Source organism: Oncorhynchus masou, chromosome 27 (assembly GCF_036934945.1).
Source record: "Oncorhynchus masou masou isolate Uvic2021 chromosome 27, UVic_Omas_1.1, whole genome shotgun sequence".
NCBI lineage: Eukaryota > Metazoa > Chordata > Actinopteri > Salmoniformes > Salmonidae > Oncorhynchus > Oncorhynchus masou.
The window spans coordinates 25,274,318-25,286,226 of NC_088238.1; the positions used below are offsets into that span (position 1 = coordinate 25,274,318).

An 11,909-nucleotide genomic window follows, 5' to 3' on the forward strand; every position below is an offset into this window, starting at 1 on the left:
CCAACAATTGTTTGCTGACAGATTATTTCACTTATAATTCACTGTATCACAATTCCAGTGGGTCAGAAGGTTACATACACTAAGTTGTGCCTTTAAACAGCTTGGGCAATTCCCAAAATGCATGTCATGGCTTTAGAAGCTTCTGATAGGCTAATTGACATAGTTTGAGTCAATTGGAGGTGTACCTGTGGATGTATTTCAAGGCCTATCTTCAAACTCAGTGCCTATTTGCTTGACATTATGGGAAAATCAAAAGAAATCAGCCAAGACCAAAAATTGTAGACCTCCACAAGTCTGGTTCATCCTTGGGAGCAATTTCCAAACATCTGAAGGTACCACGTTCATCTGTACAAGCAACAGTACGCAAGTATGAACACCATGGGACCACGCAGCTGTCATACCGGACATGAAGGAGATGTATTCTGTCTCCTAGAGATGAACGTACTTTGGTGCGAGCTGAAGAACACCATCAGAACCGTGAAGCATGGGGGGGACACCATCATGTTGTGGAGGTGCTTTGCTGCAAGAGGGACTGGTGCTCTTCACAAAATAGATGCACCATGAGGGATGAAAATTATGTGGATATATTGAAGCAACATCTCAAGACATCAGTCAGGAAGTTAAAGTTTGGTCGCAAATGGGTCTTCCAAATGGACAATGACTTTTGTGGCAAAATGGCTTAATAAGGACAACAAAGTCAAGGTATTGGAGTGGCCATCACAAAGCCCTGACCTCAATCCTATAGAACATCTGTGGGCAGAACTGAAAAAGCATGTGCAAGCAAGGAGGGTCAAACGTTTTGGGTAGCCTTCTACAAGCTTCCCACAATAAGTTGGGTGACTCGGTTACACCAGCTCTGTCAGGAGGAACGGGCCAAAATTCACCCAACTTATTGTGGGAAGCGTGTAGAAGGCTACGTAAAAAGTTTGACCCAAGTTAAACAATTTAAAGGCAATGCTACCAAATACTAATTGAGTGTATGTAAACTTCTGACCCACTGGGAATGTGATGAAAGAAATAAAAGCTCAAATAAATCATTCTCTCTACTATTATTCTGACATTTCACATTCTTACAATAAAGTGGAGATCCTAACTGACCTAAGGCAGGGAATTTGTACTAGGATTAAATGTCAGACATGGTGAAAAACTGAGTTTAAATGTATTTGGCTATGGTGTATGTAAACTTCCAACTTCAACTGTATCCTATATTTGCTCTAAAACAGAGTGAATCAAGTTGTACTGTATCCATGAAGGCCGCCAGCTTTTAGTCTCTCCCTCCCCTCCTCTCCTCCCCTCTAGTACGCCACCTGTGCCTATAAAGAGTTTGTGTCGTTAGAGTTTGCGACCATCAGCAGAACTGCAGTGGGCTATTTATTATAGCTTTGCTGTGCAGAAGGGGAGCAATCGCATATTTCAACATCATAACAAACCTCAGTAAGACTGTTAAGCCGTGACAGAAAGTCAATTATGAAATGAAACATGGAAACGCATATATTAATAACTCCTTATTACTCACACATTTCACTAACAAAAGTGCAGTTCCAGGAGAGAACTCTTTCTGTGAATACAAAAACACACAGTCCCTCGGCTCATCACCAAAAGCTAGTTTGACGTGTGGAAATGTGACAGGCTTGACTTGATATTAGCATATTCATACATCTGGGCATAAATGGACTCATGGAGTCAGGGAGGGACATACTGATTTTTAGCAAACTGGAAATGTTGCTGCAGACACATGCACAGACAGACACTCGTGGGGTTCGAGGGTTTTGTGTCAGTTGTACTACTCTGAGAACTACGGACACTATCAGACGTGCTGGCGTTTTTGATTGACAGCTCACCCTGAGGGAATGGAACATGAGATGCTGTCGGAGACTGCAGACCTCGCGCGCACACAGACTCTCAATCGACCAGGACTTGGTTGTAGTTACAGAGGAAGTGCTGATCTGATACGAGGGTTTGAGAAACCACTTGACGGCAGAGAGGGAGAGACCGTCAAAGAGCGATGTGCTCATCCAGATCCCTAGGAGGACTCTTTCTACCACAGGCAAGGAGAGGAGCGCTGTGCTCATGTACTTAACATTACGCAGACCGAATGTCTACGCTGTTACGCTAACAATGTGTTGCTGTAGGTTGAGACTCAGAGACAGACTTGGATAGTGTCTGTTCTCCCATAGGAACAGCATGGCAGAATCACTTAGGGCCTGTGAGTTCTGACTTCCATCTCTGCTATGGAGAGACACATCTCTGATATCCTTTTCTATCTCTCCATCCTCCCATCATTACCACCACATAAGAGCTTCCCTCGCTCCTCAGATAGGAGAGGAGATGAAACGACAGGAAGTTAACTATCCAACGGGAAGAGGGAGACATGGCAAGATGCTCTCTCTCTATCTCCTCTGTCACTCTGTTAATTATAGTGCTTGTTACCCACTGAGAGAGATGGAGAGATGTTCTTTGGCTTCATGAAGTTCTGCTCAGTGTGATCTAGGGCCTTTATAGCCCTGCGAGGAGCCAACGTGAACATTCCACGTAACAAGGAGCTGGTATTCACAGTGTCTCTCCCTCCCAGGCAGCTTTGATGTGATGTGGCATGACAATGGAGTAATGGAGATGAGACAAAGAAAAAGAGAGGGAGAAAAAAGATGATGGTGAAGAGGAGTAGGAGGGTGTCACTTTTTTTAACTCCGACTCGTTCATTATCAAGCATCGCTCGTTTGTTCCTTCGCTCGCTCGGGCCTCTCAAACTAATTTGCTGAGAAGTGAAGTTGACATGTCGAGAGATAGAGAGGGAGGGAGATAGGAGAGAGATGACAGAGAAAGATACGGTAGAAAGACAAAGGGAACTTAGCATGCCTTGTTGAACTAGCTCAGTCCTGTCTCCCGGATGTGTATGGCTGTAGTTCAGTCCTGTCTCCCTGATGTGTATGGCTGTAGCTCAGTCCTGTCTCCAGGATGTGTATGGGCTGTAGTTCAGTCCTGTCTCCCGGATGTGTATGGCTGTAGTTCAGTCCTGTCTCCCGGATGTGTATGGCTGTAGCTCAGTCCTGTCTCTCTGATGTGTATGGCTGTCCTGTCTCTGTGTAGGCTGTAGCCAGTGTCTCTCTGCTGTGTATGGCTGTAGCTCAGTCCTGTGTATGGCTGTAGCTCAGTCCTGTCTCTCTCAGTCCTGTCTCTCTGCTGTGTATGGCTGTGCTCAGTCCTGTCTCCTGCTGTGTATGGCTGTAGCTCAGTCCTGTCTCTCTGATGTGTATGGCTGTAGCTCAGTCCTGTCTCCATGGGATGGCTGTAGCTCAGTCCTGTCTCTGATGTGTATGGCTGTAGCTCAGTCCTGTCTCTCTGATGTGTATGGCTGTAGCTCAGTCCTGTCTCTCTGATGTGTATGGCTGTAGCTCAGTCCTGTCTCTCTGATGTGTATGGCTGTCAGTCCTGTCTCCCGGATGTGTATGGCTGTAGTTCAGTGTCTCCCGGATGTGGCTGTAGCTCAGTCCTGTCTCTGATGTGTATGGCTGTAGCTGTCCTGTCTCTCTGTGTATGGCTGTAGCTCAGTCCTGTCTCTGATGTGTATGGCTGTAGCTCAGTCCTGTCTCCCGGATGTGTATGGCTGTAGTTCAGTCCTGTCTCCCGGATGTGTATGGCTGTAGCTCAGTCCTGTCTCTCTGATGTGTATGGCTGTAGCTCAGTCCTGTCTCTCTGATGTGTATGGCTGTAGCTCAGTCCTGTCTCTCTGATGTGTATGGCTGTAGCTCAGTCCTGTCTCTCTGATGTGTATGGCTGTAGTTCAGTCCTGTCTCCCGGATGTGTATGGCTGTAGCTCAGTCCTGATGTGTATGGCTGTAGTTCAGTCCTGTCTCCCGGATGTGTATGGCTGTAGGTCCTGTCTCTCTGATGTGTATGGCTGTAGCTCAGTCCTGGATGTGTATGGCTGTAGCTCAGTCTGATGTGTATGGCTGTAGCTCAGTCCTGTCTCCTGGATGTGTATGGCTGTAGCTCAGTCCTGTCTCTCTGCTGTGTATGGCTGTAGCTCAGTCCTGTCTCTCTGCTGTGTATGGCTGTAGCTCAGTCCTGTCTCTCTGATGTGTATGGCTGTAGCTCAGTCCTGTCTCTCTGATGTGTATGGCTGTAGCTCAGTCCTGTCCTGTCTCTCTGATGTGTATGGCTGTAGCTCAGTCCTGTCTCTCTGATGTGATGGCTGTGTATCCTGTCTCTCTGATGTGTATGGCTGTAGCTCAGTCCTGTCTCTCTGATGTGTATGGCTGTAGCTCAGTCCTGTCCTCTGATGTGTATGTGTAGCTGGATGTGTATGGCTGTAGCTGTCCTGTCTCTCTGATGTGTATGGCTGTCCTCAGTCCTGTCTCTCTGATGTGTATAGGATGTGTATGGCTGTAGTTCAGTCCTGTCTCCCGGATGTGTATGGCTGCTGTGTATCTCCCGGATGTGTATGGCTGTAGTTCAGTCCTGTCTCTCTGATGTGTATGGCTGTAGTTCAGTCCTGTCTCCCTGCTGTGTATGGCTGTAGTTCAGTCCTGTCTCCCGTGTGTATGGCTGTAGCTCAGTCCTGTCTCTCTGATGTGTATGGCTGATGTGTATGGCTGTAGCTCAGTCCTGTCAGATGTGTATGGCTGTCAGTCCTGTCTCTGATGTGTATGGCTGTAGCTCAGTCCTGTCTCTCTGATGTGTATGGCTGTAGCTCAGTCCTGTCTCTCTGATGTGTATGGCTGTAGCTCAGTCCTGTCTCTCTGATGTGTATGGCTGTAGCTCAGCCCTGTCCTCTGTATGGCTGTAGCTCAGTCCTGTCTCTCTGATGTGTATGTCCTGTCTCCCTGCTGTGTATGGCTGTAGCTCAGTCCTGTCTCTCTGCTGTGTATGGCTGTAGCTCAGTCCTGTCTCTCTGCTGTGTATGGCTGTAGCTCAGTCCTGTCTCTCTGATGTGTATGGCTGTAGCTCAGTCCTGTCTCTCTGATGTGTATGGCTGTAGCTCAGTCCTGTCTCTGTCTCTCTCAGATGTGTCTCTGATGGTATGGCTGTAGCTGTCCTGTCTCTCTGATGTGTATGGCTGTCCTGTCTCTCTGATGTGTATGGCTGTAGCTCAGTCCTGTCTCTCTGATGTGTATGGCTGTAGCTCAGTCCTGTCTCTCTGATGTGTATGGCTGTAGCTCAGTCCTGTCTCTCTCTGATGTGTATGGCTGTAGCTCAGTCCTGTCTCTCTGATGTGTATGGCTGTAGCTCAGTCCTGTCTCTCTGATGTGTATGGCTGTAGCTCAGTCCTGTCTCCCTGATGTGTATGGCTGTGTGTATGGCTGTAGCTCAGTCCTGTCTCTCTGATGTGTATGGCTGTAGCTCAGTCCTGTCTCTCTGATGTGTATGGCTGTAGCTCAGTCCTGTCTCTCTGATGTGTATGGCTGTAGCTCAGTCCTGTCTCTCTGATGTGTATGGCTGTAGCTCAGTCCTGTCTCTCTGATGTGTATGGCTGTAGCTCAGTCCTGTCTCCCTGCTGTGTATGGCTGTAGCTCAGTCCTGTCTCTCTGATGTGTATGGCTGTAGCTCAGTCCTGTCTCTCTGCTGTGTATGGCTGTAGCTCAGTCCTGTCTCTCTGATGTGTATGGCTGTAGCTCAGTCCTGTCTCTCTGATGTGTATGGCTGTAGCTCAGTCCTGTCTCTCTGATGTGTATGGCTGTAGCTCAGTCCTGTCTCTCTGCTGTGTATGGCTGTAGCTCAGTCCTGTCTCCCTGATGTGTATGGCTGTAGCTCAGTCCTGTCTCTCTGATGTGTATGGCTGTAGCTCAGTCCTGTCTCTCTGATGTGTATGGCTGTAGCTCATGTGTGTGTATGGCTGTAGCTCAGTCCTGTCTCTCTGTGTATGTGTATGGCTGTAGTATGTATGGCTGTAGCTCAGTCCTGTCTCTCTGATGTGTATGGCTGTAGCTCAGTCCTGTCTCTGCTGATGTGTATGGCTGTAGCTCAGTCCTGTCTCTCTGATGTGTATGGCTGTAGCTCAGTCCTGTCTCTCTGATGTGTATGGCTGTAGTTCAGTCCTGTCTCTCTGCTGTGTATGGCTGTAGCTCAGTCCTGTCTCTCTGATGTGTATGGCTGTAGCTCAGCCCAGTACAGTACCACAGTACAGTACCTGTTCATACCTGTGTTTAGGACAGGAACTCAGATAAAGACATAGAGTGCGTCTGAAATAGCACCCTATTTCCTATAGTGCACTACCCTGGGGCCCCGGGCCTGATCAAAAGTAGTGCGCTTTATAGGGATCATGATGCAATTTTTAGATGCACAATAGACTTCACCCGTGGTACCATAACAGCAGTTGTAGTAATATCTCAGCGTTGATGTTTCAGTGACTCATGACCATCAGTCTCTGATGACCTCTTAAAGGGAATGGGTTTTACTTAAAGGGTAATGGACTGTGACGTGAAGCGCAACAATCATAACCCCACAGCATCTGCTCTTTGAGCTTTATGTTTGATCATATCCACATTATCTCTCCAATGGCTAATTGATCTTAACTGGCAGAACCTGTCTCACAGTTATATTTTGGTGTACAAAGCATGATTTGTTCACGTTTACTTCAATGCCATATACTGTATATACGTGTCACTTGATAAATGGTTAAGGGTGGGGGTTCAAGTACTAACACAAGGCTTTTAGTTTGGTTAAGTGCTGAGAGCACAGAGGTGGTCCCAGACATGAGTTATTTTATCAACCCTCCTCAAAGGCCTAGCCCTATTCTCTAGTCTCTGGTATGGCATACAGCTGTGGCACTGACTGGCTGTCGTGCTGTGTGTGCACGTGCGTGTGTCTGAGAATGTGGAGCGACACAGTGGAGCGACACAGGACACGATCTGATCGAGTCCCCGGGGAAACAAGGGAATTCCCTGAAAGGGTTATTCAGGGTACAGAGCAAAAATAATCACCAGCTCTAAGAAAACATTCCTGCTCAAGAACATCCATCCCTCACTTCCTCCTCTCCCCTTTCCATGATTCCCTCCCTTCTTCCCCATCCTTCTTTCTTTACACTGAAATGTGTGGATCAAGTGAGCTACTGTTGAATGAAATGGGAACTATGCATATTGTATTAGTCAGCTCCCCATAGATCATCATTGGTATTCCAGAAGATTAATATATCTCTCTTCTTCTTCTTCTTCTTCTTCTTCTTCTTCTTCTTCTTCTTCTTCTTCTTCTTCTCTCTCTCCCCCAGTCGGAGTTCTCCAGTGCCGCCATCCTCCACCAGGGGAGGAGAGACCAGGTAGCAGAGTCATGTCGGGCCCAGAGTGCATCCAGCCGCAAGCGCCGGGTCCTGACCCCTGGTGACCTCAAACACCTGGTGGTGGATGAGGAGCATGAGCTCATCTACTGCTATGTCCCCAAGGTGGCCTGTACCAACTGGAAACGCGTCATGATGGTCCTCACGGGACGCGGCAAGTACAGGTCAGTAGCACAGGAAACTACTATTGAGATTTGAGATAACATGCAAGACACATTTTCCGAAAGGAACACAATAAATAAACGATTAAAGATGTAAACAGAAAAGCTGAATAGTGGATCATGTTTTATTTTATACTACTACTACTGATACGACTATGTTGTCACATAACATCCTAATATTGAGTTGCATCTCCCCCTTCTGCCCTCAGAACAGTTCGTTGGGTCATGGACTCTACAAGGTGTCGAAAGTGTTCCACAGGGATGCTGGCCCATGTTGACTCCAATGCTGCCCATAGTTGTGTCAAGTTGACTGGATGTCCTTTGGGTGGTGGACCATTCTTGATACACACGGGAAACTGTTGAGCGTGAAAAACCCAGCAGCATTGCAGTTCTTGACACAAACCGGTGCACCTACTACCATACCCCGTTCAAAGGCACTTAAATATGTTGTCTTGCCCATTCACCCTTTGAATGACAAACAGACACAATCCATGTCTCAATTGTCTCAAGGCTTAAAAATCCTTCTTTAACAAGGGACATCATTGAGGGATCATAGATTTCACCTGGATTCACCTGGTCAGTATGTCATGGAAGAAGCAGGTGTTCCTAATGTTTGCCATACTCAGTGTTTATAACTGCTGTTTCTATGACTACCTCTCTTACTACACTTTAGATACTTTTCATTGTTTGTGTTGTTTTTAATTATTTTTTCTCATGGTCTTTATTTCTCTCCATCCCAGTGACCCTATGGAGATCCCTTCCAACGAGGCCCACGTCCCGTCCAACCTGAAATATCTGAACCAGTACAGCATTGCTGAGATCAACCACCGCCTCAAGAGCTACCTCAAGTTCCTGTTTGTCCGGGAGCCCTTCGAGAGGCTCGTCTCCGCTTACCGCAACAAGTTCACCCTCAAGTACAACTCCTCCTTCCACCGCCGCTTCGGCACCAAGATCGTCCGCCGCTACCGCAAGAACGCCACACAGGAGGCGCTGCTCAACGGCGCCGACGTCAAGTTCCGGGAGTTTGCCGAGTATCTTGTCGACCCGGCCACGCAACGAGACGGCCCGCTCAACGAGCACTGGCAGACGGTGTACCAGCTGTGCCACCCCTGTCATATCCACTATGACCTGGTGGGCAAGTACGAAACCCTGGAGGAAGACGCCAAGTACGTTCTGCGGCTGGCGGGGGTGGGCGAGTCGGTGCGCTTCCCGACCTACGCCAAGTCCACCCGCACCACAGACAGCATGACGGCCCAGTTCTTCAGCAACATCAGCTCCCAACAGCACAGCCAGCTCTTCCAGCTGTATAAACTGGACTTCCTCATGTTCAACTACTCCACGCCAAGCTATCTGCGACTGGACTAACGACTAGAGGACCAGGACTTGACTAGCCAGTTGGGACTCTGGGCACGATCCACTTTTAATAAGAGAAGAAAAAAAATAACTGAGAGAGAGGAGAATGGATATTTTTGCGAAAGCTTTATTCAAAAACTGTCGTCACTGTTTCTGGGGGTGAATAGGAAGGGCTGAGGTGAATGGGAGGGACAGAGATTGAGGAAAGGTGCTGGATCCGATTTGATGTGAAAGAGTCTTTGTTATCCAATCGGCATTGTCCTGAAGGTAATAAAGGAGGAAGGGGAGATCCTATACCATGAGAATGCAGGGTTCGGGCGGAGCTGATGTCAGAGGATTTCTAAGAGGGGAAATAGAATAGAGAAGCAGTGCTCTTGGAGAGTGGTTAATGTGTGTTCTGTATGTAAATGAGTTGGGACTCTTGACCAATTAGGCTGCTTTGGATTTTGCACAGCAAATGGTGACCTCGCATGCACGCGCCCTGGCCCCAAAGCATCATGGGAGCTGAGCTTATTTTATAACGAACAATAACGAAACTCCGTCAAATTGTAAAACACATCCATGTCCTTCAGTGTGCTGTATCCTGGGTGTGTTTGATAGCACCCACCAATTATACATTTGATAAGTATACTGGCTCTTGGCTCCACCTCAAGCCCTCCTCATTATAGCTGTCTATTGACTTTGCTCTAAAGACCTCTAGAACCATCAGGTGTAAACAGTGGAGCTACAATTTACAGCCAACTGCTCTAAAGTAGTAGCTACGCTGTCAAGATCGCCATCGTCACAAGGTGAAAAGAACTCCTGAGGTTTGCCAGGTGAGGCCTCAGACTCCCACAGCAGGATCTGAAACGGCGGCCTTTTTAGAAAGATGCTGAGCACCCTCAAGGCTTTAAGCCACAGGAAGTGGTCAGAAGGAGAAAGGAAGTGCCATTGTGAATGGGTGTACCGGATGTGATTGACAGGTGTTAGGGGCCTCCCACTGACCCAGAGAGGAACTGAAGAAGAGATGGCTCGTGTGGCTGTGAAAGGGTTTAAGGGACAGGATCTCATAACCCCGCCCACGCCACGCCCTTAAAACAGGGATGGCCATAACCCCGCCCACGAGCAATAACCCCCCCCTCTGCTTCGACGACCAATCATGTATTTTAGTAAATTAAGTCTTTTTTTTTAATGTCTTCGTTTTATTGTCTTATGAAAACATTGCTGCGAGCAGCAATAAAAAAATATTATTTAAACTGCTTTTACTGCCGGGGGGAGGGGGAGGGGGAGGAGATTTTAATATTTGTTTTCTTGGCAGATGAACATTTCAGTAGATTTTTAAAGATAACATTGTTTTTATGAGTTTTGTTTCTCATGTTTTTTTTGTCCTGAGTTGCCTCCGGTACACTGTTAATGATAACATTTTAATTTTCTTCCATTTTTACCAAGGGTGTACAATATAGTGAAGTCTGTGGCTTTGGTTTCTCTGTGCGTGAGAGCTGGGACTTCCCATTGGGATTTAGAGTTATTCCCTCTCTCCCCCTTAGTCAACTGAGTCTGGTGCCAAAGGGTTGGAACACTGCCAATGGCAGAAAGGGACAGTCAGCTCAACTCTTATCAGTACTTTTCGCTACATCCAATAATTTACAAAAATGAAAACATATAAACTACAGCATGAGAAAAGTATTTCACATACATATCTACATCACAGGCTACTGCTCAGAATCAGAAACAAGAGCAGTGGTTGCCTTCATAATGATTGATAATGGAACCATCTACCTTTCAGTCTGGCGGTGAAAGTCAGGTCTGTGTTCGCCCTCCTCAGGTGAAAGTGCAGTGTCTAATCATTACTCTGTGTAGTCTATGGGATCGCAGAGAGTCGTATACACAGTACAGGAGTGGGCGACGGAGGGAGAGAGAAGACAACTTAATTAGCCAAGCTGGGAGGGAGGGAGTCCTCTTTATTCTTTACACCCCTTTGTCATTCTTCCTCCACTCAGACTTCAAAGAGAGAGGGATGTTTATTGGGAAAGTTGTGTATTTTTACATTGCTAGGTCTGAGCAGAAGTAACAGCTGCACAGAAATGAATCACTTCTATATTCATCTGTCCCTCTGACTGTTAGTTTAGACAGGTGGGGTGACTAATGAGAAGCTCACCTCATTCTGTCATAGCTTCTAAAATATTGGTGTCAGTTGTGTATGCTTGCATGTGTGTGTCGTTATAATTAGCAACTGGTTTGGAGGAACACGGTCCTCCACATCTGGCTCTGATAAAGAGGAAGGCTGCTGGTTTGGAGGAACAAGGCCCTTCACATCTGGCTCTGATAAAGAGGAAGGCTACTGGTTTGGCCTACATCTCCGACCCCATCCACTTACAGAAACAATGGGAGCATTCTGAGCTCTCCTCTCTCTCTCTCTCTCTCTCTCTCTCTCTCTCTCTCACACACACACACACACACACACACACACACACACACACACACACACACACACAGATGCCACGCAGCCCCTTACTCAGCAGCTGTACTCCAGTGAGGGTTGGTAAGTAAGGTACATAGGGAGAGGGGGGTTTGGTTGGGTATGGACACATTTAAAACACCACACACTCAGCTTATCTCTAACTACCTATTTAGCCTCCAAAATGAGACACTTTACCCAAAGGCTTTATGGAGTCCTCTCCTGTGCTCTCCTCTTGACTCCAACCTCTCCCAAAACAGCCCCATATAAAAACAGAAGTGGGTTTTTGGACAGTGGCAGTGATCCCTACCCTCGCAACAGGAAAAGGACTGGCTTCTTATACAAACAGAGCTGTTAAAATCCCACAGAGGCCCAGCCTAACGACCCCTGTGGAAATACTGACCTGATTCAAACATGTTTTATTCTCCATTCTTATTCCATATCCTAGCTCACTCTACCTATAAATCCACCTGAATCCAATTCTGACATGTCCATTTAGTGTTCTTGTGCTGTATAAGTATTTATTGACGAGTGTACGGGTATATTTATGTTGTAGGAGAACGACGTCTATTGTTGGACTGAATTACATATTTACTGGGTTGCTAAATGCAGAGGCACAGGAAGTGCACGCTCCTCTGCACATTCGTAAACATATCCACTCTGGGGCCGGGGGTTTCTAGCCAGAGAT

At 47.0% G+C, this 11,909-nt stretch overlaps 1 protein-coding gene across 2 annotated transcripts in view; it reads left to right on the top strand.

The window, feature by feature from the left end:
* The window catches only part of LOC135515889 (carbohydrate sulfotransferase 11-like), a 94,250-nt gene extending 83,063 nt beyond the window's left edge, over positions 1–11,187 (top strand). For both annotated transcript variants that reach the window (XM_064939717.1, XM_064939718.1), the window contains exons 3-4: positions 7,205–7,434; positions 8,172–11,187. In XM_064939717.1, coding sequence (XP_064795789.1) covers positions 7,205–7,434; positions 8,172–8,796 — 855 coding nt within the window. In that variant the 3' untranslated portion in view covers positions 8,797–11,187. The remainder of the gene's footprint in view (positions 1–7,204; positions 7,435–8,171) is intronic.
* Positions 11,188–11,909: the final 722 nt, after the last annotated feature.